The sequence below is a fragment of the Schistocerca nitens genome, chromosome 6 (assembly GCF_023898315.1).
Source record: "Schistocerca nitens isolate TAMUIC-IGC-003100 chromosome 6, iqSchNite1.1, whole genome shotgun sequence".
Taxonomy (NCBI): Eukaryota; Metazoa; Arthropoda; class Insecta; order Orthoptera; family Acrididae; genus Schistocerca; species Schistocerca nitens.
The window spans coordinates 227,015,708-227,043,227 of NC_064619.1; the positions used below are offsets into that span (position 1 = coordinate 227,015,708).

Below are 27,520 nucleotides of genomic sequence, written 5' to 3' on the forward strand. Positions count from 1 at the left end.
TTAACAGGCATTTCAACTCCACAGACAGTGCCATTAGGCAGTAAGTGTGTAATCAGCACTGTTCAGGAAAGGTTAATAACATTTAGGATATGGTGCACTAGATTTTACTAACTAGTAAAGTGCTGTTTGCACCAGAAGATATTCACTTTGAAATAAAACATTCAATGAAGTCAATATCACTCAAATGGCATTGCTTATTTGGAAATGGGGCAGAAGAATTGCATTAATTCCATATTACTAGACCACATTACCTTTAGGAATCATAGACAAAGTAAGTCAGAATCTAACTGGCATCATCTGTCAGTTTTTGTTATATGCAGTGGACATCTGAAGTAAACAACCCAGTTGAACATAAATGCAGTAGATAGTGTCTTGGTGGAGATATAATCTACAGGAAAGGCTTTTGGCCAGCATGTGAAGCTATAAACAATGGTTAGCAAATATCGTTGACCTTCTGATGGTGGTAACAGTCCCACGTCACTATGTATGTGGACGAAACACTTGGTCATATCTGGGAATTTACCTACTGGCACATGAACATGACATGAAACTTTGATGTATTGACATTTATGCTTGTGTGAGACCACTGACACCTTATTCTTTTGTATCCCATGCCACAGGTAATGATTACATATGAGCTTCGTCATCGCTGTTACTCTGGAATGATGTAAATACTTGTGTGCACAGTTCCATGGGAACAAAAGGGTGACTTTTTCCATTAAAGATGTCACAATGCACCTTAATGTTCACCTCTGGTATGTCAGTGAGGATGAGCTGCAGGCTTGCAGTAATATTGTTTAAGCAATTTTGGAGTTCTTGGTCAGACTGGTGTGCTTGAGACAGGTGTGCGAGATCTATTGTCTCTGTGATGGTATTGAAACGCGATAAACAGTCAGCCACTACATTTTTCAATACTGAAATATGTTTACCGTCAGTGGAAAATTGGGCAATAAATTCCAGCTGATTAAACTGATTCAGAGAGCATTTGTTGTTGTTCTGGCAGAAGGTGAAAGTCAGATGTTTGTAGTCTGTGTAGATTGTGAATACTCTTGCCTCCAAGTGCAGATGGAAATATTTCACGGATGTGAAGAATGCCAACAGCTCTCAGTCATATGCACTCCATTGTTTCTGAGCTGCAAACAATTTCCGAGAGAAAAAAGCAAAGGGCTGCCAAGCCTCTTTAACATACTGTTGTAATGCTGTGCCAATGGCCACCCAGCTAGCATTGACTGCTAGAGAAGGGGTGCATCCAAAACAGGATGAGTGAGAAGCACAGCCTCAGTTATGCTCTTATTGGCAGCCTCAAAGGCATATGTCACTGACTGCAACCACTGCACAGGCATCCTGCCTTTTGTTTTTGGACCAGCCAGATCTGATGTAAGTGGTTTTTGAAGTTCTGCCACATGTGGCAGATGGCAGCAGTAGAAACTGAGCACTCCAAAAAACCTGCATAGCGGTGGTTGGTTGCTATTTGCTATCAACAGTTCATTTTACATAACAGCCATGGTCTCCAACCATGTCTATCTATGACAAAATTGCATAAGATCAAAAGATGTCATAACACCTGTCTTTGGAATGTCTTTTTCAGCAACCGGGATTTGCGTGTATGCTTCAGCACTAACTAACATGCTAAATACCTATTTACCTCACAACACACAAGTATAGTCTCATAGCAGAGGCACTGGATAACAGTCTGAGATCATTCTCGTATTTAAAGCACGCTAGTTGATGCATGGCCATCAAGCACCATTCTTTTTGGAAGTAAATGCAAAGATGGGGACCACAGCCTTTTAGATGATTGGATAATAACCTCATTTAGAATAGTATCAAACTCTGACTTAGTGACTACATGCAAATCAGGAGCTAATTGTCTGGGCATGCATGAAATCAGAGGAAGTGCCAAAACTGGTTAAACAGCAAGGCATACCCCATTTCTTGTTGCCACAGTCACCTTGGCATCAAATGTAGCAGCTTGATGCCAGAACCCAGTAATGGTGTCTAGTGGCAGAGTATTGGCGACATTGGAAATCAGGTGTTAGTGTGGAGGTAAGTTCCTATGGGACCAAACTGTTGAGGTCATCAGTCCTAACTTATGCTAAGGACAACACACACTCCCATGCCTAAGGGAGGACTCGCCCCTCTGTTCGTGGGAGCTGCGCAAACCATGGCAAGGTGCCCTAGACTGAACAGCTACCCCGCGCGGCCAGTCTGGTGGTAATGAAAGGCTCCATCACATCTGCAATTACAAAGTTAAACAGCACGTCAGTCCCTGGTCCAGTTCCAAGAGCTACATGCAGTACATGCTATAGCAGAGCTGTTAGTGACCGACAGTTGAAACGTGGTGGCTGGATGGTACTTGTGTAGTGGCAGAAAGCTTAGATCAGATCCTGTATCTATCTAAAAATTTTGTCCAACTTGAGATCCTTTATGAATAGGCATGCAGAAGGATAACCTGGTGCCTCTCCCTCTGCCTGACATTTATAGCTGATGTACATGTGTGGAAGGTTACATTTGTGTGCCTTGTCTCCAAATCACTGTTGATGCCAACATATTCTCACTAACTGCGAGTTGCCGAGTGACTCTGTGATCTTCATTGGGACTATCTTCCAATGTTCTGACTGGCGAGAAGCTCACTCATCTGTTTACTTTCAGTGTTGACCTTGCTTAGACACAGTTGCATTTTGAATATGATCTGCCAGATTAAGCTGCAGCATCAAACGGCCTATCTGTTTGTGATGCTACGATAGCTTTCACCTGGCAATTTACTGCTCCACAAGGTATTAAGTAGTGTGTCTGGAGCTACGCGAGCATCAACTTTACTCCTCAGGTGATGGAGATATTGTGACAGTTTCTTTTCCCCAATATCCTCTTGCATTAGTAGTTGTCGCATTCTCTCTTCTTGTGAAGTCAGTACTCACTGTACTAATGCTGTCTTGCATTTCAAGTGTGTTTCGAAGTTGGATGGTTAAGTTATAATGTCTTGTATTTCAGCAGCATATCGATGATCCAACTGAGTAACTACTAAAGCAAACTTGACAGAATCAGATGCCACACTCTTAACCTTTTGACAACTTGAAATGTGAGTGTGGGTCTGGGTTATACTGATTTATTTCCCCAAACCACATTCCACTTCTTTACAAGATGACTTACATGGGGTTTGCAGCCACTCTTCTTTACTGGATAGCTGGCTGCTGGAAACACTCTCGATTTCTTCTCTGTCGAATAACACTAGGCACAGGAACTTTCAAGCCTCTTTCTACTAGTGAAATAAGTAGCCATACAAACTTTACGTTTCGTCAGTCAATGGAGTATTTGACTTTCAAGCACAATAAAAATTCTCACTTTCAACATAATATGTAACTTAAGTAAGTTAGTCGTAAAGTCGTATGTTAGACACAAATTGATTTAATTCTTAAAGATAGTCTGCTTAGACACCAGGACTTGCAGAAAAGGAGATTGAAAAAAACGTCTTGCCTCTAACAAGGCTGAGACAAGAGTCTATATGAGTATGTTTTCAACTGTTCTTGTTTCACAGAACAATAGTCAGTGACACAATAAGCACAAAGCTGCATATAGATTGCACGGTTCTTCCATACACACTCACTAACACATCTATCGATTGCTCGACAGGTACTTGTCAGTGCTGTTTGACTGGCACATCTACTTTCTTCCCGCGACTGGTTTTAAACCTGCACACACAAATATGTGATGCACAGTAGGTACGATTTTACCATCCCACACTCTTATCTAGAATATCATGTGTTTGAGATGGTAGAAGGCTGAGTGGTTCTAGAATCTACACATAAAATCTCGACTCAGTACAACAGTGGCACAGAGGAAGCTTGCCTCAAGCTGTGCAACCCATAACATGGTGTTGTGGGGACAGAAAAGTGTTTGCCATACTGCCAGTCTTGAGACTGTAGGTGCATCTTCCTCTGGCATGCTTCTGTTATTGAATTCAATGTTCTTGAGTCTTGTAAATCATATTCTTGACCACAAATCATGTTGGGGTCACCACTGTCACAAGTTTTGCTGAGCACGAGTCTTGTGACTACAGCAATCACAAGGAACATGAAAATAGAATTAATGTAACTGGAGGAGACAATTCATTGACCAAGCTATGATCAAGAGTCTCAGAAAATAGACAACAACAGAATAATGTTAAGTGTAATAGTTGAAAACTTAGAACATCTGTGTGCTGCAGCAAGGAGTAACCACATGTCAGCACTCATAATGGCCAGCATGTGAACTCAGTTGACATGTCATAAGCGGTCAGCTGATCATGGGATGACAGCTTCATGAGTGCTTGTCACCACAAGTTGCATTAATTCCATATTAATAGGTTATCTTACATTTAGAAATCACAGATGAAGTTACCTGAAATCTGAAGATGGCATCTGCAGCTGAAGACTTGTCACACTTTCACAGAGACATGTAATTGTCAATATACACAATCTCAAATGGCAGACGATTTAGTCCTTACTTCATGAGAGCAAGATAGCTATGAAACTATTGATGCAAGGCTAAGCCAAGCAAGACTGCAAATCAGAATTGCAGGGTTCATTATAATATTGTGACGCTAGCACCAACACTGAGCATCTGTGAAACAGAGTCAGGCACTGGAATTCATAGGAACTGAATCTTGACCAGCTGACATCATTCCCAGGCCAACAATATGCTACCACACAATTACAATGGACTATCTGTGTTTAAGCTATGCTTATAAGTTTTCTTAGTGTGATTGATTAATGATGTGCTTTAGATTGTTCAGCTGACTAGTTGTTTTCATTTAGTGCACAATATTTCAGTCATCATCATCAGGTGGTCCTAATTATGTTCTCTGGTTGGAGTCCTGGCAGAAAGTACACATAACAACACAGCTCGTAACACCTGAAGAAGACTATAGGCTCTCTGTTTTTGTCGTCTGCCTCCAATGTCACAAAAGTCTTACTGATATACATATAAATGTGAAATAGATTTTACCACCTATGATAAACCAGGGAAAATATTTGGAATATTTTCTATACATTCTTTTGCCTCCCTCTTTTTGAAGATGGAGACTACGCTAGAGAAGTTACTTTTAGTTCATCACTGAGGGCAGGAAGATGCCTTTTGTAACCTACTCCATCAATATCTGATATTTGCCATTATATGTATCACAGCTAATATAAATGTAATTTGCTTTATTTATTAATAAGGTGTCTAAAGAACTGTAATATAGTGCATACTCTAAACATTACTATGCTTAAAGGACGAAAATATGCCAAAGGCAGTTTAAACATCAGTTTTGTGTCTTCTGTATGTTACTAATGAGGACATTATTATTTTTAAAAGAATACATATAAGATGACTGGGTTGGTCATCAACATATTGTGTATGTAACAGAATAAACAACTTGGACCATCTCCAGGCACACCATTAATGCATTTGTGCTGTTTTAGGAAACAATAATTTAACAATGTTGTGACACGTTAGGGACAGAAACCCATTGTTGACAGCAAAACCATTACTGTCTTCATCGAAGCACTTGCCCGATTTTGTTGTTGGTATACTTCATTGAAGCTGCTGGCAATAGCTGCTATTGCCTGTTAACAAATAACTCGACTCATTCCATATCCCTGAAGGCCCTCATTCATATTAATTATTGAACATAATGTGTGTCACTGAACCAATCAAACAACTGAAACAGTCAAGCTAATTGCGTCATCTTTTTAATCATCAAGGAGGGGTTTTTCCTGTAAAGATTTCTTGTGATGTATGAGGAGAAACATCTCATAAAAAAACAACATATTTTGACCGGAAGTGATGCTTAATCCATTCAGTTTCAGACATACAGCTGTGTGAATTCCATCTCTTCCACCAATATTTTGGGCATGTATCTACCAGCCAGCCCTGGAATGTGAGGCTGCATGTCTCAAATTTAATGCATTGTTCATTACATTGTGAAAAGCAGGAAATGCATAGAAAAATGTTTGCTACGTTGAGTCAGAATTCCAGCAGACCTGTGGTTTGTTTCTGAAACATCACTAGTTTCTCCTGTCACTCTCAATAGACTGAAGTATTACTTGAGACTTATACAGCACTGCTAATGGCTCCTTTCCCCATATGAGTACAATTTAGGTATTTGGTTTTTTACTTATTTTAAGGAAAAAAATCTGTTAATGATATGTTTCTATGAACATTTGTATAAGGCCCCTCTTATAATATGTTGTAAATATTTCAAGTAATCCCATTTTAATCATGCAAAAAGGTCAATAATGGCTAAAACCACGGGCCCACAATGAAAAATTTTATTAATTGGGTGCACATTACTTCTAAATGTGGTTTATCTCTTTGTGCACTCCGTAACATGTAAAACAAAGGGTTATATTAATATTATAAATATTTATTTACACACCAGTAAACATGTTACACATTTCTCTCATGGACACTATAAAAAAGAAATTAATGATTATAAAACATTACAGTGGAAAACCTGGATGGAATAATTACAGTCCTCTAAGGAACAGGACACCCCTAATCATGTTGATGAAGTCTTGAGCATCAATGTGGCTGCAAAGAACAATTGGAATTTCTAGTATTTTTAAAATAATAATTTCTCTGACTTTAGACTACTATTTCACAAGATAAGGGGTGACCATTTGTTCCCACATTTGTGATTATAAAATATTCTACAGTGTGTAAGGCACAATGTTACAGAGCATTGGAAGGATAAGACCACATGAAAAAACTATTGTATTATTTCTCCTGAGAGCTGGGTGGCCAGATGCCAAATTGATTACTATATATATAAATTTATTTATATCTCCCCAGAAACAGGCACTATTTGAAACCTACAGTGCAGTAATTTATAAAAAGTAAAACATTTGCCTATTGTTTTGTATAAAATTATATCAAAAATTAGAATGTGAAACTCTTATGAGTTTGGGTATATTGCACTTTATGACTGACTAATTATTTACATATCTGAAACTGTTATCAACAGGCTTCTGGTAATGTTCCAGTGAAGAATTGTAACTTCACTGAAAGTTTATCATTCTGTGTCTTGGTTAAACCAACAAAAATTATTGTGAGGTTCCTGAAATGTATTCAATTATCACAGTATCCTGCATGCATTTCTCAGTACATTCTTCTTTTTATGATTCTTCTGTTTTCCTGGCCGAAGAACAATGGTCCCATTACTGTGACTGGACTTCCCATTTTGAGAATTTGGACTGAAGGCACCTGGAAAAATCAGAAGTATGAATGCAAATCAAATAACTGCCACAGGTTTCTAATAAGGTAATAACACATAGTAAAAGTAACTTTTTGTTGTTAGATGTGGATAGAATTGAAGCAAGTTATGAAATTGATTAAAAATAGAGTTCTTGATGCATTATTTTGTTGATGTTCAGTTATCTCAATTCTTTCTCTTGTAGTACTTTTGTAATCACTTGTGACAACATTTAAGATAATTAACCAGACATCACACCAATTACATCTCCATTCCTGACAGATGTAGCATATGTTGTTGTTTCACTGTTCTGAAATGAAATTACTAGAATAGAAACTCTGAACTGCTGCCTACTGTATGAAAAAGAGAAGTGATAAAGTGAGAAAAATGATTGAAAGATGAGAAAGACATGAGTTGTGAAAAGGCAGATCAGAATATGGAAGGATGACTAGATCAGAGTACTTCAAGAATCACTTATGTATGGATAGGGTATCTATTGGATGAGCTTAAGAATCCTGTGTGTGTGGAAATGAGGCTTTGTTGTCAAAGTGTTCTGCAACAGTCTTTTATCAATACCAGTCAAAATATTAACTTGTGCTGTATGAGAATTTTCCAAGTATCTTGGACAAGCAGTTAAAACAATAAGCTTTTCTATAATGAAAGTCAAGACATTGGAGCACAAATTGTCTATACATGTTGTCAGTAAGGAAACAGGAGACACTACAGGAAAGTTTTGCAGATTTATTAGATCAAATGAACTGAAAATTGAGATCATTTTCCTCATGTGGAGCACAACAGGGCGTTAAATGGCGTTTTGAAGTTTTCCGCCTCGGTTGCTTTACAAAAACATTCAATTTATTATATCTTGCATGATTAGACCATTTTAGTCTTACAGGCCATTTTCTAGTGCAGTCTACAGAGAGACAGATCAATGTGGTGTCTCCTTGATCTCTTTCTATGCAGATTGCATTTTAAAACCAGTAAGGTTGAAATTGGCCAGTCATGCAAGGTATGTTGCTTATGAACTGTGAGAGTTACGTTTCAGGCAATTCACATGTCTGTTTAAAAGGGGGCACTACAGTTAATCTCAGGTACATGCAAAGGTAGTTTAAAGGTATCTGCAACAACAGAAAACTTTTCAAAATATGAATTAATAAATATGTGAATGTACTTCCATGAAGTGCTATAGTTAATCTTAATTATTCTTGATTCACATGATCAAACAAAGTTTGCATTTGACCAGGCGGCAGTGTAGAGCTCATTTTCACCTTAGGGGATGGAAAAGAACTCATGCTATATTTTGTGGTGGGAAGGGTGCAAAAGTGGGAAAGGAAAAGTAATTATGAACAAAAGTGCAATTTATAACAGGTAAAATGAAAGAAAACTAGGAGCTCAGAGACTGATGCTGTTCAAATTTTTATGTTGTTTGAATATATACCACAAGACACAAAGACAATGGAAGTAGCCAGACATGGTTGCTGTTTTTTGGTTTAATAAAGCTAATATAAATATTTAAAACCATTCAACAGGCAAATATTGTGCAATGTAAGGTTATACGGCCACAGTAACTACAGTCTATGAGAAACTTTAAAGAAATGTATGTGTCACTACTAAACATTCGGAATACAAACAATAAATGAACTTGTGGCAGGCAACGCATTTTTGTTTGGACTTTTGATAACACTCTGTGGTAATATTTTTCATAAATATCAGTTTACTTGGGAGCTCAGCAGTACTTTGCAACTGCTAAATGTGTATGGTAACTGGATGTATGTAATAATCTCATCTTGCTGTTCCCTAAGTCCATCTCCTCCTCCTACTCACTCTCTCAGTCCCCCCTCCCCCCCCTCCCCCCTCCTTCCTCTCTCACTCTCATTCTCTCCATCTCCTCCTTCCCACTCTCTGTGTCCATTTCCTCCTCCCCCCTCCCCCCCTACCCCCACCACCATCCTTCTCTGTTCATCTTCTCCTCCCTCTCTCTCTGACCTTCGGACTTGTATATTGGTATTGCAAAATAAGATTTCGTAGTAGTATTCTAATCATAAGCTGATAAGCCATAAAATAAAACTTTTCTGTGTTCTCTGCAAACAGATTGCGAGGAAGAAAAAAAAAGCAGCACTTTGTTGTGTATATAATCAGAAAGTATATGTACAGGAGAACAATTTTTCTAATAGTTTAAATGCTCTACTATCATTGTTAAAACTGATTGTGAGAAAGCAGCAAAACTGCACTTATTCACAGCAGAGCAAAACACAGCATTTCCTTTCTCACAAACAGTTTTAACAGAAAACCTGTACTTTGCAGTTTGAAAAAAATGTATAGCCTTTGTCCATATGGATGTTTATTAGAGTATTCTGTGAAAATCTGAAGTAAATCTGTCACCTATCAAATACTTTGACATTTTGTTAGCGTTTCCTCTTTCTACATGTACCAATATATTACTAATGAACATAACAATGCTTCACAATTGCTAAAATATGTGTGGGAATTCGATATACATCTTAAGCTCTTTCTCACCCCTTCTCTTTGTCGATTTGCTTCCCCCCTTCCACCCGCCTCCTCTTTCTCATCTCTTCTTGCTCGTCCTCTCTCTGTCTGTCAACTCCTGCCCCCTCTCTCTTTACATCTCCTCCTTCCCCGTCTCTACACGTGTCATCCTCCTGCACCTCTCTGTCTATCCATCTCCCATATGCCCCCCCCGCCCCCTGCCCCTCTACATCTATTTCCTCCCCCTTTCTCCTCCCTCTCCTTGATTGAGGATTGAAGTCACTTAAAATGAAGGGGTAAATCAGGAGGAATCACTGGTATATGGGGTGTGAGAAACCTCTCCTGCTGCTGGATCTTTAAGGATAGCAGCTCCAAGGACAGTTTTGGCATAGTTTTAATCTTCAAATGGATAAAATTACAAATTTTTTGATGATTCAGATTCAGTAATAGTACTGTAATCATAAGCCAATCAGCCATAAATACAACTTTCATTTTTCTGTGAAAACAATCTGTGAGGAAGAAAACAAAATAGCAAATAGTTGTGTATACAGTTTTTGTTTAAAATTGTATACAGGATGGTTATAATTAAACTCTCACTCCATGAGAGGGATCAATTGACAAAAAACTGACTGTAGGACACTGGAACTTTGTGAAAAAATTTGTAAGAGCATGTGAAAGAGAAATAATGAGTACACCATTGAAAGAAACACATTATAATTCCCACATGAGAGTGTACCATTTGTTATTATGCACCACATTTACATTTCAGGTTAAAGAAGTTGCTTTGCATCCAGGACAGTTTGGAACAATATAAAAACACCAGGAGAAAGGATGATCTTCACTATGCAGGGTTAAATCTGACTTTGGCACGGAAAGGGGTAAATTATGCTGCCACAAAAGTCTTTGGTCACCTACCAAACAGCATCAAAAGCCTGACAGATAGCCAACTAACATTTAAGAATAAGTTAAAAGAATTTCTAGATGACAACTCCTTCTACTCATTGGCTGAATTTTTAGATATAAATTAAGGGGGGCAAAAAAAAAATAAATAAATAAATAAATAAATAAATAAAATAAAAAATAAAAAAAACTTTAAAAAACTTAAACATTAGTGTCATGCAATATTTTGTGTAATGAAATATCTTGTACAGACATCTTTTATTAACGGACACGTTCCACATCATTACGAAGTGTCGTATTTATGATCTATGGAACAAGTATTAATCTAATCTAATCTAATCAATGCTAGAGATTGCTCTACTACTGCCTGAAACAATGGTGGACCATAGAATGTTCAACTGTCATGGCACAGTTCGTGCAGGGTGGTTGAAGGTCGCACACTGCTTCCACCATTTTCAGCCATGGCAATATTTATTCCTTCAACAATTTGTAACTTGCATTAGATGTCAGTACTGGTTCAGCGACAAAGGCTGAAACACAAGCATCAGTGTGTGCTACAGTTGCAGTCTGTCAACACACATCTGGACAAAGTGAGCAGGTCTTTATTCTTGAAGCTGCTTTATCAAAACTGCAGCAATAGTGCTGCTGATCTTAGTGGGTACTGGTGCATTAAAAGAATATGGAGAGGTCTTCTTTCTGCACCAGAGTTGATGGACATAATTCAGAAGTTTGAATTAACTGGTGATTTGAAAATTACACCTGTGGGAGAGACTAATGGCCAAATGTGCTTCACGTCATTGAAGAAGTTACTGTAATGGCAACTTCAGAACCACTGATGGGCATATTTCTGGAATTTTTATACTGTATTCTCATTCACAATTGTCTATAATGAAGTATGGCCAAAAAGGAGTTGCACAAATATTCAGTCAGATCTTGATAAGATTTTTAAGTGGTGCAAAGATTGGCAACTTTCTTGAGATGTTCAGAAACGTAAAGTTGAGCACTTTACAAAATTTAAAAAATGCAGTGGGCTGTGACTGTAATACCAGTGAGTCACAACTGGAATCTGTAAACTCATACAAATACCTCTGGGGATATGAAATTGAACATGACATTGACATTGACATGACATGACATGAAATTGAACAATCACATAGGCTTAGCTGCGAGTAAAGCAGGTAGCAGACTTCAGTTTATTGGTAGAATACTAGGTAAATGCAAATGGTCTACAAAGGAGATTGCTTAAGAATCAGTCATGTAACCCATTCTAGAATACTACTCAAGTGTTTGGGACTTTTACCAGATAGGATTAGATTAGATTTACTTTCATTCCAATTGATCCGTAGTGAGGAGGTCCTCCAGGATGTGGAACATGTCAGAAAAACAACAATACATGACAAATATTTACAACTAAAACAAATAAGCTAATGTACCATTCCACAGGTCCCAAGTGGAATGATTGTCATTTTTTAATGAACACTAAGAGTCATTTTACAAATACTAATGCACTGAATTTAAAATAAAAAAGTTTTTTATTTATTTATAAGGTAATAAACATGTAATACAACTACTGTAATACTTATTTACAATGAACACATTACTGCAGTGAAATGGTGCAGAAGTTATGTTGCACTTATATACAAATCAGTTGGTTTTACTAAGAAATTCATCAATGGAGTAGAAGGAGTTGGTCACCAATAAATCCTTTAGGCTTCTCTTAAACTGAATTTCATTGGTTGTTAAGCTTTTTATGGCTGCTGGCAAGTTATTGAAAATGTGTGTTCCTGAATAATGCACACCTTTTTGTACTAGACTAAGTGACTAACAGGGGTTGTTGAACATACACAGAGAAGAGCAGCATGAATGGTCACAGATTTGTCTACCTGAAGGAGAGTGTCACAGAGGTGTTGAAAGAAATGAACTGGCCAACTCTAACAGACAGACAGACAGAAACTATCCCGAGGAAGTCTACTAATGAAGTTTCAGAAACCAATTTTGAATGATGACTAAAAATATTCTACAACCCTCACATATTACTCCCATATGGATCATTAAGACAAGACCACATTAATCACAGCATGCACTGTGGCATTTAAACAGTTATTTTTCCTGTACTTTAAGTGAATTGAATGGGAAAATACCCTAATAACTACTACAATGAGGTGTGCCCTCTGTCATGTTGTTCACAGTGGTTTGTGGATTACAGGTATACTATATCTTTACAAGATACATAAAGTAGTTTATCCTATCCAATGCTATATAAAAGATGTTGTAATTTGAGAGTGTTGTCTCTGGTTCATATTGTTCTTGTACTTTGGTTTCACAAACACTGATGTTGAGGCCACTGGCAACCACAATGATAAGACACTGGACTGACATTCCCCATCCAGACAACCAAATTTAAGTTCTCCATTTCCTCTAAATGGGTAAAGGCAAATACTGGGATAGTTACTTTGATAAGGATGCGCCGATTTCCATATCCAGTCCAAGGGTAAGCTCTATCCTTAACGTCCTAATTGTCAAGTGGATGTTAATCCCCAGTATTCTTCCTGCCATTGGTGACAAACATTCATATAATGATAATGATAGGCTGCTAATTTCAGTCTTTCTGATGTGAGAGCAGGTGTTACAAATTCACCTGTACTGCATTTTTTTTAGTCTGGTTAGCTTAATTGGTTCAAAGTCTGAACTAATTAACAGCCCTCTGTCAGAATAATACCAAAGTTAAATACTTGGAATGATACTGCAGACCAGCAAGTAAAATAAATAAAAAGAAAATCTATAAATAGAGAAAAAGACAGCCATTCATGCAGGCAGAGAGAGAGAGAGAGAGAGAGAGAGAGAGAGAGAGAGAGAATAACAATTATGTGGCCATTACTATGACAACTTCAATAGTTCTAATGATGATTGCTTAGCAGCTGAAACTGGTCAGTATTGTTTCTAATTTTGTAGTCACAACAATTTCAGTAAAAACATTGAGGAGCCCGCTAATGAATGATGATGGCTGTTTTTAATCTGAAGTCAATTGTTTAAATGTAGTAGTGAGAGGCAATTCTGACGTTATGGCTAATAATGGAAGCAAGGCTAAAGAAAAATCAAGACACTTTCATAGGATTTGTAGACCTGGAAAAAGCATTCGACAATATAAAATGGTGCAAGCTGATCGAGATTCTGAAAAAAGTAGGGGTAAGCTATAGGGAGAGACGGGTCATATACAATATGTACAACAACCAAGAGGGAATAATAAGAGTGGACGATCAAGAACGAAGTGCTCGTATTAAGAAGGGTGTAAGACAAGGCTGTAGCCTTTCGCCCCTACTCTTCAATCTGTACATCGAGGAAGCAGTGATGGAAATAAAAGAAAGGTTCAGGAGTGGAATTAAAATACAAGGTGAAAGAATATCAATGATACGATTCGCTGATGACATTGCTATCCTGAGTGAAAGTGAAGAAGAATTAAATGATCTCCTGAACGGAATGAACAGTCTAATGAGTACACAGTATGGTTTGAGAGTAAATCGGAGAAAGACGAAGGTAATGAGAAGTAGTAGAAATGAGAACAGCGAGAAACTTAACATCAGGGTTGATGGTCACGAAGTCAATGAAGTTAAGGAATTCTGCTACCTAGGCAGTAAAATAACCAATGACGGACGGAGCAAGGAGGACATCAAAAGCAGACTCGCTATGGCAAAAAAGGCATTTCTGGCAAAGAGAAGTCTACTAATATCAAATACCGGCCTTCATTTGAGGAAGAAATTTCTGAGATTGTATGTCTGGAGTACAGCATTGTATGGTAGTGAAACATGGACTGTGGGAAAACCGGAACAGAAGAGAATCGAAGCATTTGAGATGTGGCGCTATAGACGAATGTTGAAAATTAGGTGGACTGATAAGGTAAGGAATGAGGAGGTTCTACGCAGAATCGGAGAGGAAAGGAATATGTGGAAAACATTGATAAGGAGAAGGGACAGGATGATAGGACATCTGCTAAGACATGAGGGAATGACTTCCATGGTACTAGAGGGAGCTGTAGAGGGCAAAAACTGTAGAGGAAGACAGAGATTGGAATACGTCAAGCAAATAATTGAGGACGTAGGTTGCAAGTGCTACTCTGAGATGAAGAGGTTAGCACAGGAAAGGAATTCGTGGCGGGCCGCATCAAACCAGTCAATAGACTGATGACCAAAAAAAAAAAAAAGTGAGATTATGTGACAGAGTATCTTTGCTAAAAAGGACAAGACGGGAGACTGACTGATGGTGAGTGGAGGCAGCGGCCCTCCAACAGGGCAGTAGTCCATGTCGTCCTGCCGCTGCATCTCCGCCAGGCAGGCTGCTGCCAGATGCCGGAAGACGGCCGCCACATTCACGTCTTCCTTCACTGAGGTCCGCAAGAGACGGCAGCCCAGGGCTCTCGCAAGGAGTTCTGCTTCCTCCCTGACAAATAATAGGTGGTTTAGCAGTATTACATAAAATGTTCAAACCCAGAAAACATATATTTTTATCTACTATCTCTTATTGAAATACGTATTATGACTATGAGAAATTTAAATACCATATAACACTGTCAGTACTTACGGATCAACAACGCTCTGATCAAGGAGGTCGATTTTATTTTGTACAAGCACTGTCGGAATTTCTCCACATTCATCTTCCACCTGCAAAATGCAAAGAAAATATGCATTAGTGGACACCTGGAGTGTAACTCATTTAAAAAATTTCTAGAAAGCTTTCCTGGACCTAAGAACAGCTGAGAAGCCTACATAAATTCCTGGACCTAGGAACAGCTGAGAAGCCTAAATAAATGTGCGATAAAAAAAAAAAATTTTTTTATTTTTAAATTTTTTTTTTTTTTTTTTGTGTGTGTGTGTGTGTGTGTGTGTGTGTGTGTGTGTGTGTGTGTGTCGGGGGGGGGGGGGGTTGTTCCTGATGTCAACGTGGGCAGTTGTGCAATTGCCTTGTGCCAGTATGGTGCAGAAAGAATCAGCAAGTACACAGCATTGGTGGCAATATAAGGTAACCTAATGATCTTATTTGTGTTGCCTGGCTTCAGATGTGGTGGTGAAGGTGTATATTTGTAACTTAGTGAGTGTGAAAGAGAGATGAAAACAGTAAGTTTCAAATACAGGGATGGACAAAAATATCGAAACACCAAAATCACATTACCATGCCTAACACGATGTAGGAAAATTGCTGGCATTCAAAACAGCTTCCAGGCATCTCCTAATGGATGAATCCAGGTCATGTATGGTTTTCAGGCAAACCTTGTATCATTCTTCCTGCAAAACAATGGCAAGCTCAGGTAACAATAATGGAGATATATAGCAATCGTGCACTTTTCTCTCCAAAGCACGACACAAGGGCTCCATAATATTGAGATATAGTGACTGTGGTGACCAGGAGATATGCCACATTTCAACCTCATACTCACAAAGCCAGCCCCGGATGATGCAAGCTGTGTGAACAGGGGCCTTATTGTCTTGGAACACAGCTCACCACTGGGGAATAAACATTGTACCATGGGATGGATCTCATCAGCCAAAATGGTCACATAATCCCTGGCAGGAATGTGACCTTACAGAGTAACCATCAGGCCCATGAAATATCATGGTACGGCTGCCCAAATCATCACCGAACCCACACCATATTTCACTCTTGAGACATAAATTTTAGCAGAAATTGAAAACAGTGTGACACAAGACTCATCTGACCAAATCACTGCTTTTCATTTTTCCACAGTCCAGGTTTTATGGCTTCAGCACCACTTTTTCTTCTTATGGGCATTTGCATCACTGGTGAGTGGTTTTGAAGCTGCAGCTCATGCTGTAATTCCCTGCTTCTGCAGCTGCCTTTGTCTTGTTTTGGTGCTGACAAAGTTCAGAGCTGCTACATTCAGTTATGCAGTGACTTTTGCAGCTGTCATCCTTTTCTTTTTGTGATGGTAGACATCAATGACCATCTGTCATGATCATTAGGCACACATTTATGCCTGTGTTGTGACATAGTAGATGATGTTTTTCTCATTCCTTGCATGTGGCATAAATTTTTGATACTTTGCCTGTTAAAACACCAAACACTTCGGTTACCTTGGTTATAGAAGTACCCACCATATGAGTAACTACAATTTAGTCATACTGAAATTCAGCTAGCTCTGATATAATGCACTCACAATTACACAGAACACTGTTCTGAGCATCACTAACACTTGTAATGCATGAGGACAATGTGTAAGTGCCATTTGTGGCCAAATACAATGGTGCAATCTGAAGGCATGGCTAGCATCTGCATTTATGTTCAAGCATCCATTTCTCGTGGAGTTTCCACATTTTTGTCCCAAACCCTGTGTGTATCAAAGGTCCTTAGATATTGATAGAAGCATCTTAGCTCTAATTTATATGTGGGCTTTTCTTCTGCTCTTGGTCCTATGAATAACATGTATCGCTATTTGCTTGAGATTGTACTGAGTTTAGCCCAAGCTGGCAATAATGAATATCACTAGAAGAAGTACAGAGAGCAAAAGCAAGATTAGGTTTTAATGGTCTGCAGTGTACAGATCATTGGAGATAGATCACAAGTTCAGATTGGAAATGATCGAGAATGAAATCAGGGGTGGCATTTTTAAAGGTACCATCTCAGCATTTGTCTTAAGCAATGTATGGAACCTAGAGAAAACCTAAGTCTGGATAGCTGGGCTGTGATATTATTTGCTGTCCATTCTAATGCGAATCCACTGTCTTACCTCTAAGGCAACTTCCTAGGTAATATTATCAGCATTTTAGAAGCTATGTTTATAAGGTTTTTCGCAGTAAGAGTTTACAGTTATAGTCAATGGTCATAAACTTATCTGCAGAGACTCTGAAAAAAGTTTTGGTTGGACAATGCATTTGTTCAACAGCACTCAGTACTGCATTTGTTTGATGGCATTCAAGAATTCCTGAAAATAAAAGTACAATGATACACTATGATGCTTGTTATTTTTGGCAGTGTAACTTTTGGTGGGAAGCATCAAGACAGTACTAAATGTGAAAATGATGCTGCCAACATATTCTTTTTTATATTAACTTATATAAGCAGTAAACTGTACTGTGCTGGTAATCTGAACCTTTATATTTAGCAGGTTCTTTCCCTCCCCCTCCTATTCCTGCAAAAATTATTGTGAAGTAGAATAGACATCTTACAACAACAGTGCTCTTGCTGAGCAGTCTTAGATCCCGTTAAATGAAAAAAAAATCTTCCATTTAGAAAAGGAGAGCAGCCGTCTTAATGTTTTATTTTTCAGTACATGTTTATAATTTTGGCACTTAGGCCATTTTCAAGTGTTTAAAACAGTGTCTTAGCAAGAATGATAATTGACAACTGTTCCTGCCAAATAATGTGTTTTAGAGTCTGACATGGTTGTGATGACACATAAAGGCACCTGTCTGATAGAATTTTTAAAGGTCAAATTATTATGACACTCAGGCTTTCTTCACAACAGTCTCAAAAATCTCGATAATAGCCACATACTTTTGACTTATGATAAGACACTGTTTTAAGAACTTGACAGTATTATAGGTGCCGTAATTGCAATCATGTATTGAAAAAATAAAACATTACAGTCAATGGCAGAAAGATTATGACCTTCAGTAAAATCATTTTCATTGTGGGCCACAAGCAGCAGAAGTTATTCGTAACCACACTTGCTTTGATATCTCCTTGCATAAAAGTTATTACCGTAATAGATCAAATAATAAGATCCTCTCTGTTTGCTTTATTATCACTAGGCAAAAACGTTTTTTCAGTATTTTGAACCATGTTGGTAGTATTTCTGATTAATAGCTAAGTGACTTGCCTGGTATACAGGGTGTTGGAAACTTTACAGATTTATTCTTAACATTAAAACATCACAGAAAGCTGATATGAACATGAGTCCAAAATTCATTCATTAGGGAGATATGAAAGGAATTCCCTGTAGTGACTCTTGGCTGTGTGATTTACCCTAAACATGCACTTTAACTCATTTTCTTCTTTACAGTTAATCAAGATTTTTTTTGACTGGTTGTTATCTGTTCTGTTTTAGAGTAACCTCCATGACAATGATGTATTCAGTATCTGAAATGACGGATATGCACTACTAGTACACTCTAGCAGGTGGGAACGCAGATGCAGGACATCAACTTTATGCTAAATGTTACACTGGGAGACAGTTAAATTGTGCAGCAAGAACATTTGTATGGCTGCACAGGGTAGCTGCACAGTCTAAAGGGTTTTGTCATGGTGCGCACAGCGGAAGTTTGAGTCCTCCCTCGGGCAGGGGTGTGTGTGTGTTGTACTTAGCGTAAGTTAGTTTAAGTTAGATTAAGTAGTGTGTAAGCTTACAGACCGATGACCTCAGCAGTTTGGTCCCATCTTACATCAAATTTCCAATGTTTTTATGACTCCAACAATGTTTATAAAAGACATGCTAATTTTAGAAGAGGGTTGCAGAGGGTGGGAGACAATATAATGTATGAACACCCAAGCAGGAAGAACAGGTTATTCATTTTCCATCAAGGAGAACCATTGTAAGGGAAGCTGTTGATCACATGATGATCTGGAACATTCTGCATGAAAGTCATGTCTATCATTATCACCTTCAATAGGTTCAAGGATTAAATGAGGGAGCCTTTCAGCCAAGAATAACTTTGTTAATGTGTGTTAGAGCAGTGTGCTGCATTTCTGCAATGTTTAACATGCGTCTTATTCACTTAAAAGATTGGCTTCTCATGTAACGAGATCTCACAGTCACCATAGCAGTTGCGTCTGGGCATTTGAAAAATTCTCGTGAAGTATGATGAGGCAGACATCAACAGAGGTTCAGCCTCAACATGTGCGTTGGGAACACTCATCATCATCATCATCATCATCTCATTGCTACTTCTTTCCGCACGATCTTACTGGACAAATGTGTCTATAGTCACTCAGAAATGAGCTGCTTCATTTACTTAATGATGTACTTACATCTAGACACCACCCAATAAATGTAGTTTATGCATGATGGTACTCCACTTCACTTTACACAGATCATTTTGGATAGTTTGTGAACATGTGGATTGGTCAAGGAGGATCCACTGCATGGCCTGACTGATCATGAGGGGTATTCCTTTGGGACATTTAAAATCCTTGGCATATCTTGAGCCCCTTCTTGATGTTCTGAGGGTGCCTATTCAAAATACATTTGACCAAATATGTAACACACCAGCAGTTCTCCGCAAAGTATCCAACGCATCCTCAGAAGATGCATGGACGAAATTTTTGTAAATGTAAATGTGTTTTGAAGACGTATTGTTTAAGTGCCATGAATAATAAATCCTTTCATGCTTCCCTACTGTTGAATTTTTGGACTCTTGTTCATACGAACTTTTTATAATGTTCTGATATCACACTACACTTTTTATAATGTTCTGATATCAAGTGTCTGGCATATGTTTTTATGCACCCTTTGGTTCTTATGGCCTTTACGAAAATATTCTGCTACAAATCTAATAAGCAAATGTTGAAAATTAGATGGTAAAATTGTGTGAGCACTCTACACTACAGTAAGTAAACAGCAGCTCAAGTTGCACAATGCTTTCACATGGACTATTTTCGGTTAGTAAGTAGTCGTCATCTGATATCTACATCTAATGGATGTGTAGCTTTAGTTTCCCACTAAAATAATAATTGGAAGCATAATATGAACTACAAACATATTAGCACAAGATGTATACTCTGAAGAAGACACTGCAGCTTTGTGGAGATTGAAAGCATTGCTGCAGACATTTACAGGTCTGCCTGGCATGCAATTTTTGGAGGAGAGCATTATAAAACCATGTAAATAGAAGAAGATTTTAACATCCTGTTTACATGCTTGTCTTTAGTGATGAGACAAAAAAAAGGTTCAAATGGCTCTGAGCACTATGGGACTTAAGTGATGAGACATTGTGCTATATCCTGTTGGTTCAAATCCACGTCCGACAATCCTGATTTCCTGGTTTAGGTTTTCGTGATTTCCCTCAGTTGCTACAGGAAAATGCTGGGAGGGTTCCTTTGAAAGGGTATGGCAGATTTTGTTCCCCATCCTGGAAACAATCTGAGTGTGTGCTCAGTTTGTAATGACCTCTATGTCACTGGAATGTTGAACACTAATTAATCTTCCTTCCTTCCTTGTGATACTTTTTGCCAGGATGAGGAACTTATTCATCCCTTCATCTGCCTACAAAGAAATGTGTGTGCAATTGGAACTTATGAACAAAATGACTAAGGACCAGAAATATTTGATACAGGCTTGTGCTGTCAATGTCCACACAGTTTACAGGATTCAACAGTTGTGCAGCAGGCATTCACTGTGAAACAAGAAAATCTCTGTTTCTTTCAGGAGAGAAGGTTTTTAATCAGTACTGCAGAGACTGTGGACAACAGATGTTACTGGATTGTGCAATGTTAACTAAAAATTATTGTTGTTATTTTGTCAGTCAGCCTAACTGTTGTTGTAACTGATGCCTGGAGAGATTTACAACTACAAGGGATTGCTCCAATACAAAGATTTACATGTTACGTATTACCATTTGTGTTTTATGTGCCACAAGGTGGAAGCTTGTATAGAATCATTCATTGTTCAAACTACTGGAACACTCCTGCACAACCCAGTACAAATTTGTTACTGTACAAACCCACTATCCATGTCCTAGAAAGAGTTACAGTTTCAGGAAGGGAAGTATGGAATAAAGAACTGAGAGAGCTCTAGAGTGGTAGGGCAGAAGCCTGTGCACAAATATATACTTTGCTATCAGTGTGTAGCCGAGATGGCAATCACAAATGTTCACGGAGCTTCAGAACCAAGGTCATGCCCCTGGGATTTAGATATAACTCCTTCAATAAACATCTGCACTGCATCCCTGCTGTGAGCATGTGGTGAAAAGGACACCACCCGTATCTTCTTTGGTTGCATAAATGTTAATGAACCATGAAATGCTCTGTTGCAAGAGCTGCTAAAACTAAACTGTTCTCTGGCAACTTTACTATCATCATTATTGTCAAAGAACAGTTAATACACATACAGATCCTAACAAAGATTTTTAATGAATTTGGAACTTCACCTATAAGTTAACAGTGCTGCATAAATGCTGTGTGTGAAATTATTAACAATTTTTAAACCTTTTATTTGATTGAATCATTTAATAAGTACCAATATAATATAGCTGACTGCAAGAGACGTTTTGTGATGCAAAATAAGAAGAGCCTATTTTTTCAATGAACAGCTACTGACCATTTCCCAACTGAAGATCTACACAACAGATACGTTAGAAATGAAAACTACAGCTGGAACATCAGTAGCATAACAGTAGCACAGGTAGCGTAACTGCAGTGGGGTGAGTCTTTACTGACTTGCATTAGCAACTGATTGCTTGCTGATTGAAATAACACGCAGTAAACTGGTAAGCTATGATAGCATTATGGACTTGTTAATTCGAAGTATTAAGAAGAAAAGGAAAGGGGCACAATCACCGTTAGTGGATTAGTAAAATGAACAGGAAGTACTTAGTGGCTGCAACATAAGAGAATAAACTAATAGATTCTACACAATATGGCATGTAACTGGTATCTGGGATGACCCATTAGCCAAAGTATACACTAGTGATGGACGGAACTGAGAACTTCAAAAAGGAATTGAATACAAAAGGAAAGGAATTGAATACACAAAAGGAATTGAATACAAAAGGAAAGGAATTGAATACACAAAAGGAATTGAATACACAAAAGGAATTGAATACACAAAAGGAATTGAATACACAAAAGGAATTGAATACACAAAAGGAATTGAATACACAAAAGGAATTGAATACACATCCAGAAACTGAAAACATTTATGAATACAGATTAGCTGCTAAGGGCACTGAATGCATCAGCCACACAGCTTTTTTTTTTTTTTTTTTTACTAGTGAAGTTCTCTGTTTTTAGATATGTGTGCCTGGGTTTTTACCATGCAACTTCATATCTTCAGCTGAGCATCTAAAGCAAATAGTTAATATGCACGAGGCAAGCTTACATTTCTGATGTCATGCTATTGGTAACATTGTACCTTTTATGTAAAAATAAAAAGAAGTGGTTTTGGATTAGTGTATTTTCTGTACTATGGTGTCTTTCTCATGCAGTTTATGGAAATTATTCAGCATTTAAAAAAAGTGGTTATTTTGATTATCACAATCTCGCATTAATAGTTAATATGAAATGCATATCTTTTTATTGCTGGTCAAGTTATGATAATGCTCTGATATTAAGAAACCACCACAGGTAATTTGAAGAATTATTAAAGAATGGAAACTCCAGGAAATATCAACAATGTAGGAAAAGATAGATTGGTACTTACCATAAAGAGGACACGTCAAGTTTCAGGCAGGCACGATTAAAAGACACTCACTTATAGCTTTTGGCTACAACCTCCATCAGTAACCACCAACTCCAGCATCTCGTGCTGGAATGCAACATCATGTGAGACACAAGCAGCAACGTGGAGGTGGTGGGGAAGGGATAGTGGAGTATGTGTGGGGAGTGAGACGTCTCACTAAATGCCTTCACAAATAGGTATTATCCTCCAGACTTAGTCCGCAAACAGATCTTTCGTGCCATTTCCCCTAACAACTCCAATCCTTCCACCCCCCACCCCCCCAAAAAACAACAGCCCCAAAGGAGCGTCCCCTTCATCAACCAGTACCAACCCGGACTGGAACAATTGAACCACATCCTTCCACACGGCTTTGATTACCAATCATTGTGCCATCAAATGAGGGACATCCTATCCAAGACACTTCCCACCCATCCTAAAGTGGTGTTTCACCACCCACCCTACTTCCACAGCATCCTAGTCCATCACTACACCACTCCCAATCTCAACCCCTTACCAAAGGATCATATACCTGGGAAAGACCCAGGTGCAAAACCTGTCCAATCCACCGACCCAACACTTCCTATTCGAGTCCTGTCGTAGATTTATCCTACCCCATCAGGGGCTGGGCCACCTATGAAAGCAGCCATATCATTTACCAGCTCTGCTGCAATCATTGCACAGCTTTTTATATTGGTATGACTACCAACCAGCTGTCTGTCAGGATGAACAGACTCTGCCAAACTGTGGCCAAAAACAAATTAGACCACCCTGTGGCACAACATGCAGCTGAACACAACACACTTGATTTCAATGGCTGCTTCACTATCCAAGCCATCTGGATCCTTCCCTCCACCACCAGCTTTTCTGAACTGTGCGGATGGGAGTTCTCCTTACAACACATTCTCTGCTCCCATAACTATCCCGGCCTGATCCTACAGTAACATACTGCCTCCACACCCTCAACCCAACAGTTTCCATCACTTCTGTCCTATCATCTCCACACCATTCTCATCTCCCACCCTGTTTATCTGCAGCCCTCTGCCAACACATCCAGCTGCCTTTCCTTGCTCCTCTCCTTTTCTGTTCCTTTCCCTCCCCCCCCCCCCCACTCCCCACCCCCGCCTCCCTATCCCACAACTTCCTGAAGCTGCACTTGTCGGCAGTCTACTCCTGTCCCCTACACCCTCCAGATTGCCTCTTGCATCCCATGTGATGATGAATTTCGGCCCAAGATGCTAGATTTGGCAGTTGTGTGGATGTGAGGTGTGCTTGCTTTTGTCTCTCTCTCTCTCTCTCTCTCTCTCTCTCTCTCTCTGTGTGTGTGTGTGTGTGTGTGTGTGTGTGTGTGTGTGTGTGTGTGTGTGTTCTCTTTACTGACGAAGGCTGTGGCTGAAAGGTATAAGTGAGTGTCTTTTAATCGTGCACACCTGCAACTTGATGTGTCTCTTTTACAGTAAGTAGCAATCTATCTTTTCCTACAATTTTTTAAGAACTATTACTATTCTAAGTTCGGGGTATTACGGTAATGCCCCCATCTGATTAAACTGCATCATAATTTATGGATGACTCCATTTAATTAATGTTCATTTAAAGTTAGTGTTAATTTCAAATTTATAATTTTATTCATATTTATTTGCTGAGAAAACAGGCACACAATTTTTTGCAGCAGAAGTTAAATAAGTTTTGAGAACTGAACTCCAGTGTTAAATTCAAAAATAAACAATTTCACCATTTACATCATAATTGTCTTCAAAATATTTTATCCTTCTCTGTTTTTCCATAGGCAGTTTATGGGGAAATTCTCAGAAACAGTCTATGGGATTATGTTAAGGGAAATGATACGATATCATTTTTGAAATATATATTTAATTGCAACTCTTTTATTTGTGTAACAAATGAAAGTCAATGCCCAAATTGCCATACTAGGAGGCAGATGGAAACAAACAAAACAGCTTGAGTTTTTATAAAAATAACCAACATCTGTTCTCATTCCGCTCTAGAGTGCTGTGGCCACAAATGATCTGTAAGGGTGAAACAGAGGTGTTCTGTCATGTAGCTTTCAGAAACTATGTCAGTTCTCAAGAACACATCAGTATTTAAATGAGAAACATTGATGTACAGCACTCGTCAGAGTCTAAAATTCTCAGTGAGAAAACCACATTTTTCTGTAGCATTTTCTGTATGGAAGTAGTTGCAAGCTTTTTTTTTTTTTTTTTTAAGCTGTGGCTAATGTTGAGAAGGCAGAACAGTAAGCACGTATCACCACATACCTTCATCTTCCAGGAGTGCGCAGCCTCGAAGGAGTCACGGTCAGTGGTGGAGAAGGCAAGCACGCAGGCCTGGGCACCCCGATAGTAGGCCTTGGTGATGGCATCGAACTCCTCCTGGCCTGCTGTATCCCACAGCATTAGCCGCACCTCCTCGCCATCCAGCCTGCAACATGCAAACACAGCGGTTAGATATTAGCTATGTTCTAAGAATGTATATGTCTTAGTTTTACAGCACACACCCATGAACAATAAAGAACAAAATCATATTATTATCTCTCTCTTTTTTTTCCTTTCAAATAATAACAGACACACAGTGTGGCAGGACAATAATAGGATCTACAGACTCCTAGTATGAATCAGTGGTGTAGGCCCTATGGGGAGATTTTGTGATAATTAACCCAAAAAAATAACATTTTGCAGCAATTTTCAAATTTAAACCTACACCATAGCATTTATATTTTTTTGTTAAATATATGAAATTTTACAACAAAATTTATAGTCTAATGAATTGATGAGATGTAAAAGTGGAAAGAACTGACATCAATAAGTTATTCAACTCAATTTATTAACAAAGCTATGACAAAAAAAAAGTCAAATCCATGAAAAAAATCAGTTTTTAAATTTTAAAAATAACATTTGTAACTAAAAGCAAATGTGTTTACTGGGCAACTAATAAAAGGACTGTAACGACCGAGCAAAATTTAATTACTTTTAGCTCAAGTACAAACTCTACCAAACAATCTGCTTTCAACTAAAAGTTTCAAATAATCTTATTGGCTGATTGGCTTGCCCATACCCTGCCAACTCAAACTGAAGGTGTTCAACTGGCTGCCAATCAGAATTACTATCGTAAGAGAACTTGTATGGCAGTATTAAGACAGAGACATTTTTATTTAAATTTTTTGCGGTTTGGGCTCCTATGCTGCAGCTCTGATAAGTGAATCATAGAGTAAGTGCCAGAATTCAAGCCCAAAGATCAAGGGTCCAATCTGCAGTCAGAGCAATGACTTTTTATGTTAGTTATCTACTCTTCCACCTCTGGCAATCAATTGTCCATGTTAAACTGTAAGACTCCCTGTAACTGTTGGGGTAATTCAGTTTGCAGGTCGGGGGAAGGCACAGACATATCCCCTCCAATAGGATCATGATCAGTGAACACTGCAGTGTTCAATTCAGCCTTCATGTTGAGGACAGCTTTATTTAATAAAATGAAACTATGACCTAAAGCAAACTAATTATATGACACAGGAGCTACATCTGAATGACTGGAGACCAGTCAGCAACTATGCATAACAACGCAGTCAGCAGCATCTGGAGATTGTGACTAAGCTGGTCATCAAAATATTCTGAAGAAAAGTGGCAACAAGAACTCAGTTGATCAGATTAATGAGTACCATTAATCAGTAGTGTCCCAGCAAACTAAGATATCTCAGCTTAAAAGCATTTAATTTGTCAGCTGTAATTGTGTGTTAGTGTAACCATTTCCCTGGGGATAATGTTTGTTGGTAAAGTTTCAGTTACCAGTAGTGTGGATGTCACTGTCTTACTCTGTTTCAAAGATAGTCAGTGTTGGTGCTGATATTACAGTACTATAATGAACCATGGAATTTTTATGTACTGTCTTGCTAGAATGAGCCATGCATCAGTAGTTTCATGGCCATTGCCACTAGAAGTAAAGGAATAAATCATCTGCCATTTGAGAGCACGCATATTGAAAATTATGTGTTTCAGTGAAAGTGTGACAGGTCTTCAGCTGCAGATGTCATCCTCAGATCTCAGTGCTGCACCACCTATGTACCTAAAGGTAATGTGCCCTACTACTATGGAATCCATGCACCTCTTCTGCCTTATTTCCAACCATCAAATGACACTGAAGTGATACTGACTTCTGTGAATGTTTTATTTCATAATGGATATCTTTTAAGGTAAACAACAATTCACTGCTTTCCAGATTGGTAAAAACTGTACTGTCAGTTGCATCATATCCTACATGTTACTGATCTTCAGTACTACAGTGCTGATTACTTGTACCTCAGTGATACCGTCTATGGAGTTGATATGCCTGATAACAGTGTGCTATGGGTCCAATCCCCGTTCCCAACTTTATATAATGAATTGGTTAATGTTTGTGGAGCAGTATGTATACTTGTAAGCTAGAATAATGTGCTTTACAAATGCTGTGTTTTCAGTTCTTCTAGTAAACTATTTCATTTAGAAAAGGAACAGAGTAAAGTCCTCTGTAATTTCAATTGTTTTCTTTCCCCCATT

General features: G+C 38.4%; 1 protein-coding gene across 1 annotated transcript in view; it reads right to left on the reverse strand.

The window, feature by feature from the left end:
* Positions 1-6,364: 6,364 nt before the first annotated feature.
* LOC126262229 (ras-related protein Rab-23) overlaps positions 6,365-27,520 on the reverse strand; it is a 442,957-nt gene continuing 421,801 nt past the window's right edge. Inside the window, exons 4-7 of the mRNA XM_049958682.1 lie at positions 25,253-25,415; positions 15,176-15,255; positions 14,853-15,034; positions 6,365-7,224 (exon numbers count right to left, since the gene is read on the reverse strand). Coding sequence (XP_049814639.1) covers positions 7,097-7,224; positions 14,853-15,034; positions 15,176-15,255; positions 25,253-25,415 — 553 coding nt within the window. The 3' untranslated portion in view covers positions 6,365-7,096. The remainder of the gene's footprint in view (positions 7,225-14,852; positions 15,035-15,175; positions 15,256-25,252; positions 25,416-27,520) is intronic.